The sequence below is a fragment of the Chiloscyllium plagiosum genome, chromosome 19, assembly GCF_004010195.1.
Source record: "Chiloscyllium plagiosum isolate BGI_BamShark_2017 chromosome 19, ASM401019v2, whole genome shotgun sequence".
In the NCBI taxonomy this organism is placed as follows: domain Eukaryota; kingdom Metazoa; phylum Chordata; class Chondrichthyes; order Orectolobiformes; family Hemiscylliidae; genus Chiloscyllium; species Chiloscyllium plagiosum.
In genome coordinates this window covers 67,651,660-67,672,820 of record NC_057728.1, presented here as the reverse complement: position 1 = coordinate 67,672,820, position 21,161 = coordinate 67,651,660, and the positions used below count along the sequence as shown (strand labels likewise).

Here is a 21,161-nt window from a genome sequence, read left to right as displayed (position 1 = left end):
CGACAAAACAAATTCAAATTCGGCCAATCAGTTTAAATTATACCCCAACAGTACCAAAATCCAATCAAGTTTAAATTGAGAATATTGACAATCTCAAAAGCCAATGACACAATCTGATGCTTTAAGGGTTTAAGACTGGGAAAAGCTGAACAGTTGAGAGAGAACTGCCAAGCCACCAACACATGCAGGCTGTCCACAGAATAGCTCTCTTAAAGGTACCTTTATCTATCAGCGACTTGTGAAACATTATCCTTAAGAAGAAGAGAAGACAGGAGAAGATTCAAAGAGAAGATTTGACAGCTGGCTGGTTTCGAAATTTGAATTTTTGGTAAATCTTAATTGGGGGGTTTTATCGGACTATTATTGTAGAAGGGGAAGGTAAAAGGTAGGATGGAGAATGGAGTTGTAAGTAGTTGTTAGCTAATTATTCTCTGTTATACTTTGTCATAAAGCTGGTCCCTTTTTTCTAAAAGCTGTTCATTTTCTCAAGGATACGGTGTCCTTCATGCTTCTCAGAGGGGTTGTAAACGAGCCAGGCTCCAAATAGACAAGTTTGGTACAGAGATTAAAGGGGATTGAGAGGTCTTTTTGTTTATATATAAACAGATGAGACTTCAGGCCAAAGTGGTCATGTTTTAGAAATGACCTGTATAATGGAATGGGTCAGCTCTCTAGCTGAGCAGTTCAGTCCAGAACTAGTTGGAAGTTCAGCAGTGGACTGTGTGAACAGCTCTCTCTCTTTCTGCCCTTCTAACTTTAAGCCATCTGTAATCCTTTATTCCTTTTTTTTAAACTGTGTTTTAAGGGGGCTTGCTTAGTGAGACTTTTGTGTATAGCAATAGGGAAAGCAATTCTGGATCTGGTGTTGTGCAACGAACCGGATTTGATCAGGGACCTCTAAGTAAAGGAGCCATTAGGAGGTCGTGATGACAATACAATAAGCTTTAATCTGAAGTTTGAAAGGGAGGGGGTAGAATCGGTAGTGACAATATTTCAGTTGAATAAGGGGAACTATGGAGCTATGAGGGAGGAACTGGCCAAAGTTCAATGGTGCAATACCCGAGCAGGGTTGGCAGTGGAACAACAATGGCAGGTATTTCTGGGTATAATGCAGAAGGTGCAGGATTAGTTCATTCCAAAAAGGAAGAAAGATCCTAAGGGGAGGCAGGGGTGGCCGTGGCTGACGAGGGAAATTAAGGACCATATAAAGACAAAAGGGAAAAAGTATAACATAGCAAAGATGAGTGGGAAATTGGAGGACTGGGAAGCTTTTAAAGAACAACAGAGGATTACTAAAAAGGAAATATGCAAAGAAAAAAATAAGATACGTAGGCAAACTGGCCAAAAATATAAAGGAGGATAGTAAAGGCTAAGACTAGTAAAAGGTTAAGACTAAAACTGGGCCCTTGAAAACAGAAATGGGTGAATTTATTATAGGGAACAAAGAAAATGGTAGAAGAGTTGAATTGGTATTTCAGATCTGTCTTCACTGGGGAAGACATGAGCAATCTCTCAGATGTAAAGTGGCTGAAGGACCTGAACTGAAGGGAATTTATATTAGGCAGGAAATGGTGCTGGAGAGACTGTTAGGTCTGAAGGCTGATAAGTCCCCAGGATCTGATGGTCTGCATCCTAGGGTACTGAAGGAGGTGGCTCTAGAAATCGTGGATGCATTGGTGATCATTTTCCAATGTTCTATAGATTCAGGATCAGTTCCTGCAGATTGGAGGGTGGCTAATGTTGTCCCACTTTTTAAAAAAGGAGAGAGAAAACAGAGAATTATAGACCAGTTAGCCTGATCTCAGTGGTGGGAAAAATGCTGGAGTTAATTATAAAGGACGAAATTACGACACATCTGGATAGCAGTAACAGGATAGGTCAGAGTCAGCATGGATTTATGAAGGGTAAATCGTGCTTGACTAATCTTATGGAATTTTTTGAGCATGTAACTCTGAAGATAGACAAGGGAGATCCAGTGGATGTAGAATATCTGGTCTTTCAGAAAGACTTTGATAAAGTCCCACATAGGAGGTTAGTGAGCAAAATTAGGGCACATGGTATTAGGGGCAAAACACTGACATGGATTGAAAAGTGGTTGGCTGACAGGAAACAAAAAGTAGTGATAAACGGCTCCCTTTTGGAATGGCAGGCGGTGACCAGTGGTGTGCCGCAGGGATCAGTGCTGGGACCGTAGCTTTTTACAATGTACATTAATGATATAGATGAAGGTATTAAAAGAAGTATTAAAAGGTATTAATATTAACAAATTTGCTGATGACACAAAGCTGGGTGGCAGGATGAAATGTAAGGAGGATGTCAGGAGAATACAGGGTGACCTGGACAGGCTAGGTGAGAGGACGGATGCGTGGCAGATGCAGCTTAATGTGGATAAAGTGTGGTTATCCACTTTGGTGGCAAGAACAGGAAGGCAAATTACTACCTAAATGGAGTCAAGTTAGGTAAAGGGGCAGTACAACGAGATCTAGGTGTTCTTGTAGATCAGTCAATGAAAGCAAGCATGCAGGTACAGCAGGCAGGGAAGAAAGCTAATAGCATGCTGGCCTTCATAACAAGAGGAATTGAGTATAGAAGCAAAGAGGTCCTTCTGCAGCTGTACAGGGCCCTGGTGAGACCGCACCTGGAATATCGTGCGCAGTTTTGGTCTCCAAATTTGGGGAAAGACATTCTGGCTATTGAGGGAGTGCAGCGTAGGTTCACAAGGTCAATTCCAGGAACGGCGGGACTATCTTACGCTGAAAGATTGGAGCGATTGGGCTGGTATACGCTTGAGTTTAGAAGGCTGAGAGGGGATCTGATTGAGACGTATAAGATTTTAAGGATTGGACACTCAGGAGGCAGGAAGCATGTTTCCGCTGATGGGTGAATCCCAAACCAGAGGACACAGTTTAAAAATAATGGGTAAGCCACTTAGAACAGAGTTAAGGAGAAACGTCTTCACCCAGAGAGTAGTGGTGTATGGAATTCTCTGCCCCAGAAGGCTATGGAGGCCAAGTCTCTGGATACTTTCAAGAAAGATTTGGATAGAGCTCTTAAGGATAGTGATATCAGGGGTTATGGGGATAAGGCAGGAACAGGATATTGATTGAGGATGATCAGTCATGACCGTAATGAATGGTGACGCTGGCTCGAAGTGCAGAATGGCCTATTCCTGCACCTATTGTCTATTTTTGGAACAGCAGAATTAAGTCTAGTTTGGATAGACAGTTCGGTAGGGGTTCTTTATTCTGTCCTTTATGTTTCATTGTGTAACTTTGTGAATAAATTTCTGTTTTAAAACATGGTAGTCAACCTAGTGAGTTTACTCCTCATAATTTTCACTAAACACTTAGCGAAACAAATTGCAAAGTTATGATCTGGGTTGCCTGCTCAAGAATGTTGAGTGGTCTGGCCTCGTCCATAACAGATTGGGGACTCTTCACAGGATTTTAAGCAGCGACTGGTCGGAGCTAGTGTCTATATTTTGGCTGTTGGTTTGGTTGGGTAGACAAAGTTTGGGATAGCAATGGCTCTTTCAGTCACCACAAGTTTTCTCGAAGTGGATGCAGTGACTATTGAAGTTTTTCAGAAGGTGAATAAGACCATCTGCAGGAATTAGCAGACAAGCTGGAATTGGGACTGCCTGTTTCTGTGAGGAAAGGAGAAATAATTACAGCATTTAAACTTGTTGGAGAAACCATCAGAATCTGGAGAGGTAGCAAAAATTCAATTGCAAATGAAGAAGCTTAAGTTAGAGTTAGAGAGATAAGGAAAGGGCAGCAGAAATGAAACAGTTTGAGTTATGGTTAAAAGCAGAAGAGAAAGAAAAAGAATGAGAGGCTTTAGGAGAAAAGAAAGAAAAAGGGAGAGCTTTTGAACTTCAGAAACTGACATTTAAAAAGGAAAGTCAGATTAAAAAGTTAAAGATGAAGGCTGAAGGCAAGTCTAGTGAGGAAGAGAGTGGGGATCAGCAAATCCATGGTGGGCGAAAGCCCAATGGGAAACTGGTTAAGTGTGTTCAAGCATTGCCTAAATTTGATGAGAAGGATGTGGAAGCTTTTTTCATTTCATTTGAAAAAGTGACTAAACAAATGCAGTGGCCAGTGGCAATGTGGGTTTTGTTGATGCAAACAAAGCTCATAGGTAGGACTAGTGAGGTATTCGCATCACTAAGGAGGTGCTGTGAGTGGCGCATGAGCTACCACTTGGAGGAGGTCATTTCGGAGTGAGGAAAACACAGGCTAAAATACAAAGACATTTTTACTGTGCTGGGCTACACAAGGATGTAGTTGAATTTTCCAGATGTGTCATACATGTCAGCTAATCGAAAAACCACAGGCAGCAATAAAACTTGCACCGTTAATACCTATTCCAGTATTTTGGGAACCTTTCACAAAAGTTTTAATTGATTTTGTAGGTCCCCTAACTCAAATAAAAAGTAGGAATAAGTATTTATTCACAATAATGGATGTGTTGACTAGATTTACAGAGGCAATCCCATGACACAACATCACAGTTAAAAGGGCTGTAAAAGAATACTTAAATTTTTAAAAATAGATACAGACTACCAATAGAGATCTAGTCAGATCAAGGATCAAACTTCACATCCAAAATATTTGAGGTGGTTATGGATAACTTGGGAATAAAGCAATTCAAATCTACTGCATACCATCCTGAATCACAGGGGGCACTAGAGAGATGGCATCAAACACTAAAGACCAAGTTGAGGGCTTATGGTCAGGATTATCCAGATAATTGGGATAAGTGAGTTCAGTTTGTACTTTTTGCGATCAGAGATGCATCTAATGAATCAACCAAATTCAGTCAGTTTGAATTAATTTTTGGGCAAGAAATAAAAGGACCATTAAAATTGATTATGGAGAAATTGATAAGTTAGAATTCAGAGACCACCCATTTGGACTATGTGTCAAATTTTAGAGAACGATTAAATAGAGCTGGAGAGTTGGCTAGACAGCATTTAAAAGTATCACAGCTTACAATGAAACAGGAAGCAATTGGGGAAAAGGTATTGGTGTTACTTCCAGTAACAGGTGAGCCTTAAAAAGCAGCTTTAATGGACCTTATCAAATCAAGAGGCAATTGAGTGAGGTGAACTACTTGATAAGGACTCCATACAGAAAGAAATCTCACAGAGTGGGTCATGTGAATATGCTCAGAAGGTATTTTGACAGGGAAGGAAAGCAAGAGGAGAAGGTGTTAATGATTACAGCACAGAAGGAAGAACCAAGTTCAGAGGATTCTGAATTGGACATTCCTCAAAACAAATTGGACAATGAGCAAGTTATCAAAAATTGGGATAAAGTATTGAGTAACATTCCACAAGCGAATCGAAGTGACCTGCAAGAGTTATTACTATCACATTGGGAGATATTATGCATGACGTACAGATAGGAGATGCTGTTCCGATTAACCAACAGCCTTATAGGCATAACTCTCCAAAGTTGGCACAAGTTCAGAAGGAGATAGAATGCATGTTCCAAGTGACATAATCGAAGTGAGTTACAGTGACTGGCACTCACCTATAGTCATGGCGCCAAAGCCAGATGGTACCTAATGGTTACGAGTGGACTACCGCAAAGTCAACACCGTTATAAGGACTGATGCATATCCAATTCCACAGCTGGAGGACTGTGTCGAAAAAGTGGGACAAGCAACTTACATTTCTAAGTTGGACTTGCTCAAAGGCTACTGGCAAGTACCTCTGTCAGAGAGAGCAAAGGCAATTTCAGCTTTCGTAATGCCAAATGGAGTATATCAGTTCAAAGTCATGCCATTTGGTATGAAAAACGTTCCAGCCACATTTCAGAGATTGGCTAATAAGGTCATTGCTGGGTCACCCAATAGTATTGTTTACATTGATGACCTGGTGATTTTTAGTCACTCATGGAAGGAACATTTACAGCATTTATCAGAATTGTTTAATTGATTTCAGAAGGCAGGCTTGGTGGTAAACCTAGCTAAAGGTGAATTTGCCAAGTCACCGTCCTGGCCCTGTTAATGGACCTAGACAAATGGTCCCATGGGATGCAAAAATGAAAATAATTGGGGAATTTCCCACACTGTCGATGAAGAAAGCAGTACTATGCTTCCAGGGATTGAGTGAATTTTACTGAAAGTTTCTGCCAAACTTTAGCAGTGTGGCTGCTCCACTCACCATATTAAAAAAGGGCAAGACGTCTCAGTGGACAGCCTAAAAACTGTGTTAATCACTGCGCCAGTATTAGCCACACCTGAGTACAACAAGCCTTTCAAGGTGGCTATTGATGCCAAACTGGAGACTGTAAGAATCATGAAGATAGCATTACTAAGGGGAAGAGTTGGCAGACCTCAGATGAACGCAAAAGAACTGGTGACCTGAAATGCATCTACTTAAATGCAAGGAGTATAGTATGTAAGGCAGATGAACTTAGGGTTTGGATTGGTGCCTGGGAGTATGACGTTATTCCAATCACAGAGACTTGGATGAAGGAAGGGCATGATTGACAACTAAATGTTCCAGGATATAGATGCTTCAACAGGTCAGGGAGGGAAGTAAAAGTGGGGGTGGAGTTGCATTGCTGGTCAGGGACGATATCACGATGTGAAGGGCTTGAGCAATGAGGCGTTATGGGTAGAGCTGAAAAATAAGAAGGGTGCAGTTACATTGTTGGGGCTGTATTATAGGCCTCCCAACAGTGAGCATGAGGTAGAAGAACAAATCGGTAAACAACTATGGAAAGATGTAGAGGCAATAGGGTAGTGGTGATGGGAGATTTTAATTTTCCCAACATTGACTGGGATACACTTCGCACCAGATGTCTGGATGGGGTAGAAGTTGTAAGAAGCGTACAGGAGAGATTTCTAGAGCAGTATGTCAATAGTTCGACAAGGGAAGGGGCCATATTGGACCTGGTACTGGGGAATGAGCCAGGACATGGTGGTAGAAGATGTGGTGGGGGATTTCTTTGGGAACAGTGACCACAATTCTGAAAATATTACAATACTCATAGACAAAGATGAAAAAGTGATCCTAAGGGAAGAGTACTAAACTGGGCCAAGGCCAATTATATCAAAATTAAGCAGGAGCTGGGAAATGTGAACTGGACACAGCTATTTGAAGGGAAGTCCACATTTGATATGTGGGAGGCTTTCAAAGATAGGTTAAAGATAGTGCAGGATAGGCATGTCCCGTTGAAGCTGAAAATGTGTTGCTGGAAAAGCGCAGCAGGTCATGCAGAATCCAAGGAGCAGGAGAATCGATGTTTCAGGCATGAGCCCTTCTTCATGCCAGAAACGTCGATTCTCCTGCTCCTTGGATGCTGCCTGACCTGCTGCGCTTATCAAGCAACACATTTTCAGCTCTGATCTCCAGCATCTGCAGTCCTCACTTTCTCCTTATATCCCGTTGAAGGCAAAGGAGAGGAAAGACAAGATTCATGAACTGTGGATGACAGGAGAAATCGTACGACTAGCCAAGAGGAAAAGGAAAGCATACATAGGGTCCAGGCAGCTAAGAACAGAATGGGACCTGGAGGAATATCGGAAGAGTAGGACTAGTCTTAAGCCGACTAATAAAGCGGGCTAAAAGGGATAATGAAATTGCTTTAGCTCGCAGAATTAAGGAAAATCCCAAAGCCATAAGAAGCAAGCGGGTAACTAGAGAAAGGATTGGTCCACTAAAGGATAAGGAAGGAAGGCTGTGTGTGTAGAACCTGAGAGAATGGGTGAGATTCTGAATGATTACTTTGCATCAGTGTTCACTGAGGAGAGGGACATGATGAGTGTTGAGATCAGAGATAGAAGTTTGATTAGTCTGGATCACGTTGGCATAAGTAGGGAAGATGTGTTGGGTAGACTAGAGGTTATTAAGGTGGACAAATCCCCAGGACCAGGTGGGATCTATCCCAGGTTGCTGAGAGAGGCGAGAGAGGAAATAGCTGGGGCCCTGACAGATATTTTTGTGGCATCCTTAAATACAGGTGAGGTGTCAGAGGACTGTACAAGAAGGGTAGTAGGGATATTCCAGGTAACCACAGACCAGTGAGCCTGATGTCAGTGGTGGGAAAGTTGCTGGAGAAGGTCCTGAGGGATAGGATCTATTTATATTGAGAAAAGAATGGGCTTATCAGTGATAGGCAACAGGGTTTTGTTTGGGGGAGATCGTGCCTTACCAACTTAATAGAGTTCTTTGAGGAAGTGACCAAGTTGGTAGATGAAGGAAGGGCTGTTGATGTCATATAGATGGACTTTAGTAAGGCGATTGATAAGTTTCCCCACGGTAAACTAATAGAGAAAATGAAGTCATATGGTATGCAGGGTGTTCTGGCGAGGTGGATAAAGAACTGGTTGAGCGACAGGAGGCAAAGTAGTAGTTGAAGGGAGTTTCTCGAAATGGAGAAAGGTGACCAGTGGTATTCCACAGGGATTAGTGCTGGGGCCACTTGTTGTTTGTGATATACATAAATGATCTGGAAGAGGGCACTGCTGGTATGATCAGCAAGTTTGCAGATGACACGAAGATTGGTGGAGTGGCAGAATGCATAAGGGACTGTCAAAGAATACAGGAGACTATAGATAGACTGGAGAGTTGGGCAGAAAAGTGGCAGATGGAGTTCAATCCAGACAAATGTGAGGTGATGCATTTAGACAAGTCTAATTCTAGAGCGAATTATACAATAAACGGAAGAGCCTTGGGAAAAGTTGATGGGCAGAGAGATCTGGGAGTGTGGGTCCATTGTACCCTGAAGGTTGCTGCACAGGTGGATAGAGTGGTCAAGAAGGCAGATGGTATGCTTGCCTTCATTGGACGGAGTACTGAGTATGAGAGCTGGCAGGTCATATTAAAATTGTACACGACATTGGTTCAGCTGCATTTAGAATACTGTGTACAGTTCTGGTTGCCACATTACCAAAAGGGTGTGGACGCTTTGGAGAGGGTGCAGAGAAAGTTTACGAGGATGTTGCCTGGTATGGAAGGTGCTAGCTATAAAGAGAGGTTGAGTCGGTTAGGTTTGCTTTCATTAGAAAAAAAGTGATGGGGGGGACCTGATTGAGGTTTACAAAATCATGAAGGGTATAGACAGGGTAGATAGCGATAAGCTTTTTCCCAGGGTGAAGGACTCAATAACGAGAGGCCATGCTTTCCAGGTGAGAGGTGAAAAGTTTAAGAGGGATACACGCGGCAAGTACTTTACACAGAGTGTGGTGGGTGTCTGGAACGCGTTGCCAGCAGAGGTAGTAGACGCAGGCACGGTAGATTCATTTAAGATGCGTTTGGACAGATGCATAAGTAGGTGGAGAGCAGAGGGATACAGATGCTTAGGAATTGGGTGACAAGTTTAGACAGTAGACTTTGATTGGCTCAGGCTTGGACGGCCTGTTCCTCGGCTGTAAATTTCCTTTGTCTTTGTTCTATACAGGTGCCGGTGCGGTGCTCCTGCAGGAGGATGATGAGGGTATAGAATGACCCATGGGGTATTTTTCCAGAAAGTTGAACGTTCATCAACAGAAATATTCAACAGTGGAGAAAAAAAAGACTCTAAGCTTAGTGTTGGCAATTTTTACTTTAATTTTTACTTTAAATAGTGACCTTTGGGATAGTTCTTGGCTTCTCGAAATTTCACAGATTACCATACGGGGTAATCTTTTTTATGTTGCAGGTTTAAATCAGCGGGGGGTTAACCAGTGTTGTAAGAAGGGTGTGATGGATGGCAGATATAGGAAAGGAGAAAAGCCGCAGATACAGTCAGGTAGATGGGTTAACTCTTGGAAAGGTAGGAGTGGTAGGCAGATAGTGCAGGAGTCTTCTGTAGCTATCCCCAGTTCAAACAAGTATGCTGTTTTGGAAGATGTAGTGGGTTCTGGACTCTCAGGGGAGCGTAGCATGAACAGCCAAGTTTCTGTTATCAAGATTGGCTCCGAAGAAATGAGGGGTACATCGGGTTCCAAGCAATAAATTGTGATAGAGGATTCTCTAGTCAGAGGCACAGACAGAAGTTTCTATGGCCAGCAGTGAAAAATCAGAATGGTGTGTTGCCTCCTTGGTGCCAGGATCAAGGGTGTCTCAGAGAAGGTGCAGAATGTTCTCAAAGGGGAGAGGGTCCAGCAGAAGGACATTGTACACATTGGAACTAATGACTTGGGGGGGGAAAAGGATGAGATTCTGAAGGGAGAATATAGAAAGTTAGGCAGGAATTTAGAAAGGAGGTCCTTGAGGGTAGAAACATCTGGATTACTCCCGGTGCTACGAGCTCGTGAGTGTAGGAATAAGACGATAGAGCGGATGAATGCATGGCTGAGGAGCTGGTGCTGGGGAAAAGGATTCACATTTTTGGATCATTGGAATCTCTTCTGTGGTAGAAATGACCTGTACATGAATGAAGGATTGCACCTGAATTGCAATGGAACTAATATACTGGCTAGGAGATTTGCTAGAGCAGCTCAGGAGGATTTTAAACTAATAAGGTGGGGGGAGGGGGTGGGACACAGAGAAATAGTGAGCAAAGAGATCAATCTGAGACTGGTACAGTTGGGAAAAGGAGTGAGTCAAAGAGATAGGGCAGACAGAAACAAAGCAGAGAACAATGTAGGACTGATAGATTAAACTGGCATTTATTTCAATGCAAGAGGCATAACAGGGAAGGCAGATGAACTCCGGGCATGGTTAGGAACATGGGACTGGGATATCACAGCAATTAAAGAAACATGACTCAGTGATGGACAAGACTGGCAGCTTAATGTTCCAGGATACAAATGCTATAGGAAGGATGGAAAGGGGGGCAAGAGAAGAGGGGGAGTGGCATTTTTGATAAGGGATAGCATTACTGCTGTATTTAGGGAGGACATTCCTGGGAATACATCCAGGGAAGTTATTTGGGTGGAACTGAGAAATAAGAAAGGGATGATCACCTTATTGGGGTTGTAATATAGACCCCCTAATAGTCAGATGGAAATTAGAAACAAATTTGTAAGATTTAAGTTGCCAGTAAGATTGACAGGGTGGTTATGGTGGGGGATTTTACATTTCCAAACATAGATTGGGACTGCCACAGTATTGAGGGTTTAGATGGAGTGGAATTTGTTAAGTGTGTGCAAGAACATTTTCTGATTCAGTCTGTGGATGTACCTACTAGAGAAGGTGCAAATATTGACCGACTCTGGAAACAAGGCAGGGCAGGTGGCTGAAGTGTCAGTGGGGGAGTACTTTGGGGCCAGCAACCATAATTCTATTATTTTTAAAATAGTGATGAGAAGGATGGACCGTACCTAAAAGTTGAAGTTCTAAATTGGAGGAAGCCTAATTTTGATGATATTAAATAAGAACTTTCAAAAGCAGAGTGGGGGCATATGTTCACAGGTAAAGGGACACTGGAAAATGGGAAGCCCTCAAAAATGAGATAAGATTCCACAGACAGTATATTCCTGTTAAGGTAAAAGGAAAGGCTGATTGGGAAAGCTAGATCACTCGAGAAATTGAGGTTTTGTAAAGAAAAATAAGGAAACATATGTCAGGTATAGACAGGAGAGATCAAAAGAATCCTTAGAAGACTATAAAGGCAGTAGGAACATACTTAAGAGGGAAAGCAGGAGAGCAAAAAGGAGACATGAGATAGCTTTGGCAAATAGAGTTAAGAAGAATCCAAAGGGTTTATATAAATACATTGTGGACAAAAGGGTAACTAGGGAAAGAATAGGGCCCCTCAAAGATCAGCAAGGCAGCCTTTGTGTGGAGCCACAGGAGATGGAGGACATACTAAATGAATATTTTGCATCAGTGTCTACTGAGGAGGAGAACATGGAAGATATAGAATGTGAGAAAATAGATGCTGACATCTTGCAAAATGTCCAAATTACAGAGAAGGAAGTGCTGGATGTCTTGAAACACATAAAAGTGGACAAATTGACAGGACCTGAATGGGTGTACCTTAGAACTCTGTGAGAAGGGAAGGAAGTGGGCGGCATGGTGGCACAGTGGTAGCACTGCTGCCTCACAGCGCCAGAGACTTGGGTTCAATTCCTGCCTCAGGCGACTGTCTGTGTGGAGCTTGCACATTCTTCCCATGTCTGCGTGGGTTTCCTCCGGGTCCACAGTCCAAAAAATGTGCAGGTTAGGTGAATTGGCCATGCGAAATTGCCCGTAGTGTTAGGTGAAGGGATAAGTGTAGGGGAATGGGTCTGGGTGGGTTGCTCTTTGGAGGGTCGGTGTGGACTTGTTGGGCCGAAGGGTCTGTTTCCACACTGTAAGTAATCTAAAAACAAGTGATTGCTGGACCCCTTGATGAGATATTTCATCACAGTTACAGGTGAGGTGTTGGTTGACTGGAGGTTGGCTAAGATGATTTCACTATTCAAGAAAAGCCAGGGAACTCCAGACCGGTGAACCTGACATCTGTGGTGGGCAAGTTGTTGGAGGGAATCCTGAGGGACAGGATTTACATGTATTTGGAAAGGCAAGGACAGATTAGGGATAGTCAACATGGCTTTGTTCGTGGGAAATCAGCTATTACAAGGGGGCATAGCTTTAAATTAAGGGGGGGTAGGTATAGGACAGATGTTAGGGGTAGGTTCTTTACTCAGCGAGTCGTGAGTTCATGGAATGCCCTGCCAGTAGCAGTGGTGGACCCTCCCTCATTATGGGCATTTAAGCGAGCATTGGATAGGCTTCTATGTTCTATGTTCTAAATCATGTCTCACAAACTTGATTGAGTTTATTGAAGTAACAAAGAGAATTGATGAGGGCAGAGCGGTAGACGTGATCTATATGGACTTCAGTAAGGATTTGGAGAAGGTTCCTCATGGGAGACTGGTTAGCAAGGTTAGATCTCATCGAATAGAGGTAGAACTAGCCATTTGGATACAGAACTGGCTTGAAGGTAGAAGACAGAGGGTGGTGGTGGAGGGTTGCTTTTCAGACTGGAGGCCTGTGACCAGTGGTGCGCCACAAGGACCAGTGCTGGGTCCACTGCTTTTTGCCATTTACATAAATGATTTGGATGTGAACATAGGAGGTATACTTAATAAGTCTGCAGATGACACCAAAATTGGAGATGTTGTGGACAGCGAACAAGGTTACCTCAGAGTACAACAGGATTTTGATCAAATAGGCCAATGGCTGAGGAGTAGCAGATGGAGTTTAATTTAAATAAATGCGAGGTGCTGCATTTTGGGAAAGCAATTCAGAGAAGGACTTATACACTTCATGCTAAGGTCCTGGGGTGTGTTGCTGAACAAAGAGAACTTAGGAGTCCAGGTTCATAGTTCTTTGAAAGTAGAGTCACAAGTAGATAGGATAGTGAAGACAACATTTGCTATGTTTTCCTTTATTAGTCAGAGTACGGAGTACAGGAGTTGGGAGGTCACATTGCCACTGTACAGGACATTGGTTAGGCCACTTTTGAAATATTGCGTGCAATTCTGGTCTCCTTCCTATTGGAAGGATGTTGTGAAACTTGAAAGGGTTCAGGAAAGGTTTACAAGGATGTTGCCAAGATTGGAGGATTTGAGCTATAGGGAGAGGCTGAATAGGCTGGGGCTGTTTTCCCTGGAGCGTCAGAGGCGGAGGGGTGACCTTATAGAGGTTTATAAAATCATGAGGGGCATGGATAGGATAAATGGAGAAGATCTTTTCGCTGGCTTGGGCGAGTCCAGAAAGAGGGGGCATAGGTTTGGGTGAGAGGGGAAGATATAAAAGATATCTAAGGGATAACCTTTTCATACAGAGGGTAGTGCGTGTATGGAATGAGTTGCCAGAGGAAGTGGTGGAGGCTGGTACAATTACAGCATTTAAAAGGCACCTGGATGGGAATATGAATAAGAACGGTTTAGAGGGATATGGGCCAAGTGCTGGCAAATAGGACAAAATTAGGTTAGGCTATGTGGTTGCATGGACGAGTTGGACCGAAGGGTCTGCTTCCGCGCTGTACATCTCTATGATCCATTTGGGTGAAATTGGATGGGAAGGACACTGTGGGGGCAAGGTTGGTTGTTAATGAGGTGAATTTAGGAAGGTATAGTGAGAAATCTCACTAGACCCTGCAGTAGCAATCAAAAAAACTCAACACAACTCATAATTAGCCACCAATAAGGAAAGATTCACTCTATTAACTTTTTCTTACCTCTCCCAACTCTTCATGGCTTTCTTCTACGTAACTTGTTTCCTCAACTGTATCCACAGGCTGCAGATCACTGTGCAGGTCATCATGTCTTTCTGATATATCAGAGTCACTTTCCTCACTTTTTCCACTTTTTTCAAGTGCATCATTATCTGATTCCTCATGGTCAGGCTCATTCTCACGATCTGATTTATCTGAGTAAAGGTCATGGTCTCTGAAGTGCTGCTGTTCTATTTCATTTTCATTTAATCTGAAAAGACAGTTGTCCTTATTTTAATGGAGAAGTAAATGTTAATTCTTAAGGGGTGCTGTTATGCAGGGGTAGTGTCCCCACATCTGAAACAGGAGGCCCAGGTAGAAGTCTCACTTACTCCAGAGCTGTGTAATAACACTTCTGAACAGGTTTAATAGAAAATATCTAAATGCAAATTCTTCTTTTCTGGGCTGCCATTACTTGAAAAGTAACAAACTCTGGCTTCTGTATTACAGATATTACTGAGTTAGTAGCTATAGAATTAATGCTACAACGTTATTGGCATGGACAACAGCTTGCTAAAAGTATTTCAATATTCTGGTCAGTGGGACTTGTGAAACAAGTGAGACTGGGTCACTTCTTGACCCACTTCGCCCATCCTCAAAAAAGAAATAAATCACTAATCCGTTGGTAAAATGAGTTTTAATGAGTACCATTCCAGAATAATTAATCAATCTTCCTTCAATATCTGTTGCCACACATGTCTTCTTGAGGATTGCATTGAGTAACTAATAATGTCATTTTTGAGTTCAGCATTAGGACTTGTAGGAGCATGGCTCCTGTGACATTTCATTCAATTTGCTATCAATTCATATCTGCAAAACTGCACTTGATTTTGTAGCACAGCATCTTAAAGCACAAATGCACCATGTCTCAAAGTGACTCATCCTTAAGAGGTTTTTAAAATAATACAGCATGAGTTTTTTTCTACATAACTGTCCAGGCTATCAGGTCCAATTAACAAAAAATTAGAAAATACACAGTCTGGAAACCAGTGTCACAATTTGAATAAGCTGCAAGGAGCACATACACACTTGAACATTGCACATTGAAAGGTAGCTGGAATACAGGATCACAGATCAGCTTATGCTAGGACTTAATTATCAGAATAAACACTATTCTAATTTGGTATCCACTTTATAGGAAATCTTGCATCAATCTGGAACCTTGACCCAGTTAATTAACAATTAATCAGAATGGCCTAGACTCTGTGGTAAGTGAGGAAGCAATACTTTTCATCTCTGATGTTGAGGAAATCTATCCACTAAGATCTGGCAGCCTCTACCACAGTCTCCACCTTTCCTGAGGGCTGTTTGAATTCAGCACGAGGTCAAGGACATCTTCAGACATGAAGTAAAGATGATATTAGCAACAAAACTTGAAATTTCTGGAAAAGCTCAGCAGATGGGGAAGCATCTTCAGAGTGATGTGAGCAATCCAGAAAAAAAGCCATTGGCAGAACAGACTCGGGTCAGACCCACTGGCAGTACAGTGGTATACATTCAGGAGGGATTTCGCCTAGAAGACCCAACTTTGAATATGGACATGAAGTCTCAATGTACGGGCAAGGAAAGTCCCTGCTGATTACCACATATCACCTTCCCATATGTAGTGAATCAGTACTCATCCATGTGGAACACCATTAAGTAGAAGTATTGAGGTTGACAAAGCTCACAATGTACTTCAGATGGGGAACTTTAATGTAGCTTCCCAAGAATGGCAGCACTTTGCTGACCAAAATGGTCAGATCTTAAAGCATGTACCTGCTTGACTGGGTCACTGGTAAAAGATCAAGGCCTCATACAATTGATTTGATGGATTGAAGAAACCTAGATTCCTGTCAAGTCTTTTAATCACCTAGAATGGCTTGCATATGTAAATCCCAGAACTTCTTTCAAGTCACATTAAAGATAACTTAAGGTTCTATTTAAAATAAGTGACATCTCAGCTCAGGCATTGCTTTAAAGGTGTGAGGTTAGAGTCTGTCTGTATCATAATCTTGACTCAGACTGGTTCTATTTCCAAAGTTGGAATTAATAAAATGTCATGTGGACTGACTGCCTACAGATTGGACAAAATAGAATGTATCTGCAAATGCAAATTCACCCCATAGACTAATGTGTGCGTGTGCACATGCGTGTGAGGGAGAGGGAGAGTGCGTGTGGGAGAGGGAGGGAGTATGTGAGTGCATGTGAGTGTGACAGTATATGCCTGTGACAGGGTGTGCGTGAGAGTGAGAGTGGGGGGGATGGTAGTGGTGATGAGAGTGTGGTGGGGCAGGGGTGTGTGTGTGTGTGTGTCTGAGAGACAGCATGTGTATGGGAGAGGATCTGCGTGAGAGTGTATGATTGTATGTAAGAGTGCATCTGCATAGCGTAGTGAGGTCATCTGTAGTGTGACATGAGCCCAAGATCCCAGCTGAGGCTATCCCCACACACTCTCACAAATATGTACTCTGTCACACTCTCGCACACACAATCACACCCCCCCATCCCCCTTTCCCTCACCCCAGCTCCCCCCAAAAACACACACACACCCTCTCACTCCTGTCCCACTTGCTACCTGATGAAGGAACAGCACTCAAAGCTTATACTTCCTCATAAACCTGTTGGACTATAAGATGATGTTGGGTGACTTAGCATTTCTATGTAAGTCAATGCCATCAAAGAAAGTTATCTGAAATACTGATAGAACTCCCAACTTTTCAATTAGTGCCTCCAGGACTTGACCATATGCCTGAACTGCCAGAAGAGGGTGATAGGAGCCCAATTAATCATGTACATATGAGAACAGCAGCACACCTTGAAAAGTACACTTACCATTTCAGAAGACAACCAATCACACAACTCTTTCAATAACGAAAGGTAAATGATTGAATAAAGGTTCTATTCATTCTACACCAGAACATGATTTCCTTCACGAAAGAAGTGATTGAAAATAAAAAATGTCATGAATAGAACACTTTTCATGTTCTATGGTTGCCCAAAGTACTTTATAGTTAGTGAAAAAGCTTTGAAATGAAGTTTTCCCACCATGTAGAAAACATGGCAACCAAGTTGGATAAAACATAATCCCACAATCTGCAAGTGCTATTGATCAATTAATCTCCTTCAATGGTATTGACTGAATAACAAGCACTGACATTTACATATAAAATTTCATTCCCCCCAAGTTAGTGCTTCGTCAGTTTAATTTCTCATTGGAAAGCTATAATGTTTACATTTCTGGAAATCACAGAATGTGTGTTTCAAAAACAGGTCTATCATAAATGGATTTTAGCTACAGCTTCAGTGTTACTTCAGGTGCCAGAGCACTTGGTTGCTTTCTAAATATGCAGGTCTTCACAATTCTTGATAAAAGACACAAACCATAAGCCGTAGGAACAGGAGTAAGACATTCACCCCATCAAGTCTGCTCAGCCATTCAGTGAGATTATGGCTGATCTAATAATCCGCAATACCACATCCCTGCCTTTACCCCAAACCCTGATTCCCTTCCTCATTAAAATCTGCCTATTTCAGTCCTGACCCAGCTTCCACAATCCTTTTTGGGGTTCCACAGATTCATTGCCAGCTGAGGTACGAAACTCCTCTTCATCTCCGATATATGATCCCTTACTCTGAGATTACACCCCGATTCGAGATTCTCCCACAGGAGAAACAACTTTGTGTGTCTACCCTGTCAAGTCCCCTTGTCAAGGCCCCTTGTCTTGTGCATTTCATAAGGTCACTTTTCAATTACAATTTACTTCTCAATCTCTCATCAGAAGGTGCTCCTTACTCATATAAGCCTTGTGAACCTTCTCTGATCTGATTCCAATGCAGGATATCTTTCTTTCGGTAAAATGCCAAAACTGTTCACAGTATTCCAGCTGTAGTATATTTTTAGCAAAACCACTCTACTTTTATACACCATTCTTTTTGAAATGCTAACAAAATGCGTGAAACACTTCTGTAGCCATTTAATATCAAGTGCCAAAAGAACCACTTACTGGTCATGTTCTGGATTTTGAAGAGCATTTGCTCGCAGTAGACCAAAAAGCGCCACGTGGCAGTTTTCTGAGGTGTATGGATCAGATTCTTTGCCTTCTCTAATCATGGTTCGCTTAAGGAGACTTGAACACTTCAGTGCAAGTTCCAAAGCATCCATCCAACATCTTCCTGCAAAGGTTTGAAAGGTTTGAAAGGTGTGTTAAAACTTGAAAAATCAGGTGGTGAAGAACTGAACAGTGGATCACACGTCTGTCTTTATTTCTAAGCTTTTATGCATGGAAATAAATTACATATTGTCAATTTCTGACCAAACTTCTCCTTGAATGAACAAGTGTAACACACCACCTGAACATAATTAACCCCTCGTGCAACTGGAGATCGATGTCCAGTGGCCTACCATGGGGGGCGGTACTGGCTCCCTTATTGTTCGTGATATATACATAAATAATATAGATGAGAATGTGAATGGATGCTAAGTAAGCTTGCAGATGACTCGAAGATTGGCCAGGTGGTTGACAGTAAAAAAGATATGGAGGATTTAGGTATGAGGAAAGATTGGAGAGACTGAATTTGTTTGCGCTGGAACACAGGAGATTGAGGGGCGACCTGATAGAAGGTTGTGAATGGCATGAATAGAGTGGAAAGTATGAATTTTTATCCCTGGGTGGAAGGATCAATTCCTCGGAGACACAGGTTCAAGGTGCAAGGAGGGAGGGGGACATTTAAAAGAGATGTGAGAGGCAGGTTTTTCACACAAAGGGTGGTGAGTGCCTGGAATGCATTGCCAGAGGTGGTGGTGGAAGCAGACACTATAGCAGCATTCAAGAAACACTTGGACGAATACATGAACAGGAAGGGAATAGAGGGATATGGATACTATAAGTGAAGACAGTTTCATGTGGCAGAGCGAAATGTGGCGACACAGGCTTGGAGGGCCGAAGGGCCTGTTCCTGTGCTACTTTGTTGTTCTTTGTTCTTCAGGTCTAAGGTTACAAGAGAATATAAATGGATTGGCCAGTGGACAGATCAGTGGTGGATGGAATTTAACCCTGATAAGTGTAAGGTAATGCACTTGAGAAGAAGAAACAAAATAAGAGAGTACTTAATGAATAGCAGGACATTGAAGCTCAGAGGAATAGAGGGACCTTGGGATTCCCGGAGACAAATGCGTTGATCAAGTTCAATAACTCAAAGTGAAATACCACAATGTACTGAAAATAAGCATATGTATAATTAGAGATTGGAGATCTTTTGACACAGTGGTAGTGTCCCTACGTCTGAGCCAACAGGCTCAGGGTCAAATTCCAGCTTTTGCAGAGGTGTGCAATAACATTGTTGAACAGATAGAAAATATCTATCTCAGCACTTATATAAATAATTTAGATGTAAACATAGGAGGTATAGTTACTAAGTTTGCAGAAAATACCAAAATTGAAAGTGTAGTGCACAGTGAAGAAGGTTGCCTCAGAGTACAACAGGATCTTGATCAGATAGGCCAATGGGCTGAGGAGTGGCAGATGGGAGTTTAATTTAGATAAATGCGAGGTGCTGCATTTTGGGAAAGCAATTCAGAGAAGGACTTATACACTTCATGTTAAGGTCCTGAAGTGTGTTGCTGAACAAATAGAACTTGGAGTCCAGGTTCATGTTTCCTTGAAAGTAGAGTCGCAGGTAGATAGGATAATGAAGAAGGCGTTCCATATGCTTTCCTTTATTGGTCAAGAGTACTGAACATTGGACTTGGGAGATCATGTTGCTGCTGTACAGGACAATGGTTAGGCCACTTTTGGAACATTTTGTGCAATTCTGGTCTCCTTCCTATTGGAAGGATGTTGTGAAACCTGAAAGGGTTCAGTAAAGATTTTTAAGGATGTTGCGATGGTTGGAGGATTTGAGCTATAGGGAGAAGCTGAATAGGCTGGAACTGTTTTCCCTGGAACATCGGAGGCTGAGGGGTGACTTGAAAGAGTTTATAAAATCATAGCGCACAGAACAATTAATATAGGATAGGCCCATCGGCCCTCAATGATGCGCCGACCTGTGGAACCAATCTGAAGCCTACCTATCCTACACTAGTCCATTTTCATCTATACGTTTATCCAATGACCATTTAAATGTCCTTCAAGTTGGGAGTCTACGACTGTTGCAGGCAGTGCATTCCATGCCCCTACTACTCTCTGAGTAAAAATACCACCTCTGATATCTGTCCTATATCTATCACCCCTCAATTTAAAGCTATCTTCCGTCATGCTAGCCATCACCATCCAAGGAAAAAGGCTCTCCCTGTCCACCCTATCTAACCTCTGATTATCTTATGTCTCAATTAAGTCACGTCTCAACATTCTGCTCTCTAATGAAAACAGCCTCAAGTCCCTCAGCCTTACCTCATAAGACCTTCCCTTCATAGCAGGCATCATCCTAGTAAATCTCCTCTGAATCCTTTCCAAAGCTTCCACATCCTTCCTATAATGTGGTGACCAGAGCTGTATGCAATACTCCAAGTGCAGCCGCACCAGATGTTTGTACAGCTACAGCATGACCTCATGGCTCCAAAAATCAATCCCTCTACCAATAAAAGTTAACACACTATATGCCTTCTTAACAACCTTATCAACTTGGATGGCAAGTTTCAGGGATTGAGGTACATGGACATAGAGGTCACTCTGCTCATCTACACTACCAAGAATCTTACCATTAGCCCAGTATTTTTTATTCCTGTTACTCCTTCCAAAGTGAATCACCTGACACCTTTCTGCATTAAACTCCATTTGCCAACTTCAGCCCAGCTCTGCAGTTTATCTATGTCACTCTGTAACCTGCAAGATCCTTCAGCATTATCCACAACTCCACCGACCTTAGTGTCATCTGCAAATTTACCAACCCATCCTTCTATGCCCTCATCTAGGTCATTTACAAAAACGACAAACAGCAGAGGACCCAACACCGACCTTTGCAATACACCATTAGTAACTGAACTCCAGGACGATCATTTCTCATCAACGACCACCCTCTGTCTTCTTTCAGCCA

At 42.4% G+C, this 21,161-nt stretch overlaps 1 protein-coding gene across 10 annotated transcripts in view; it reads right to left on the bottom strand.

The window, feature by feature from the left end:
* Positions 1 to 21,161, bottom strand: part of osbpl8 (oxysterol binding protein-like 8) — a 416,034-nt gene that overhangs the window by 128,642 nt on the left and 266,231 nt on the right. For all 10 annotated transcript variants that reach the window (XM_043708791.1, XM_043708786.1, XM_043708784.1 and 7 more), the window contains 2 exons: positions 18,134 to 18,302; positions 14,112 to 14,358 (listed from right to left, as the gene is read on the bottom strand). In XM_043708791.1, coding sequence (XP_043564726.1) covers positions 14,112 to 14,358; positions 18,134 to 18,302 — 416 coding nt within the window. The remainder of the gene's footprint in view (positions 1 to 14,111; positions 14,359 to 18,133; positions 18,303 to 21,161) is intronic.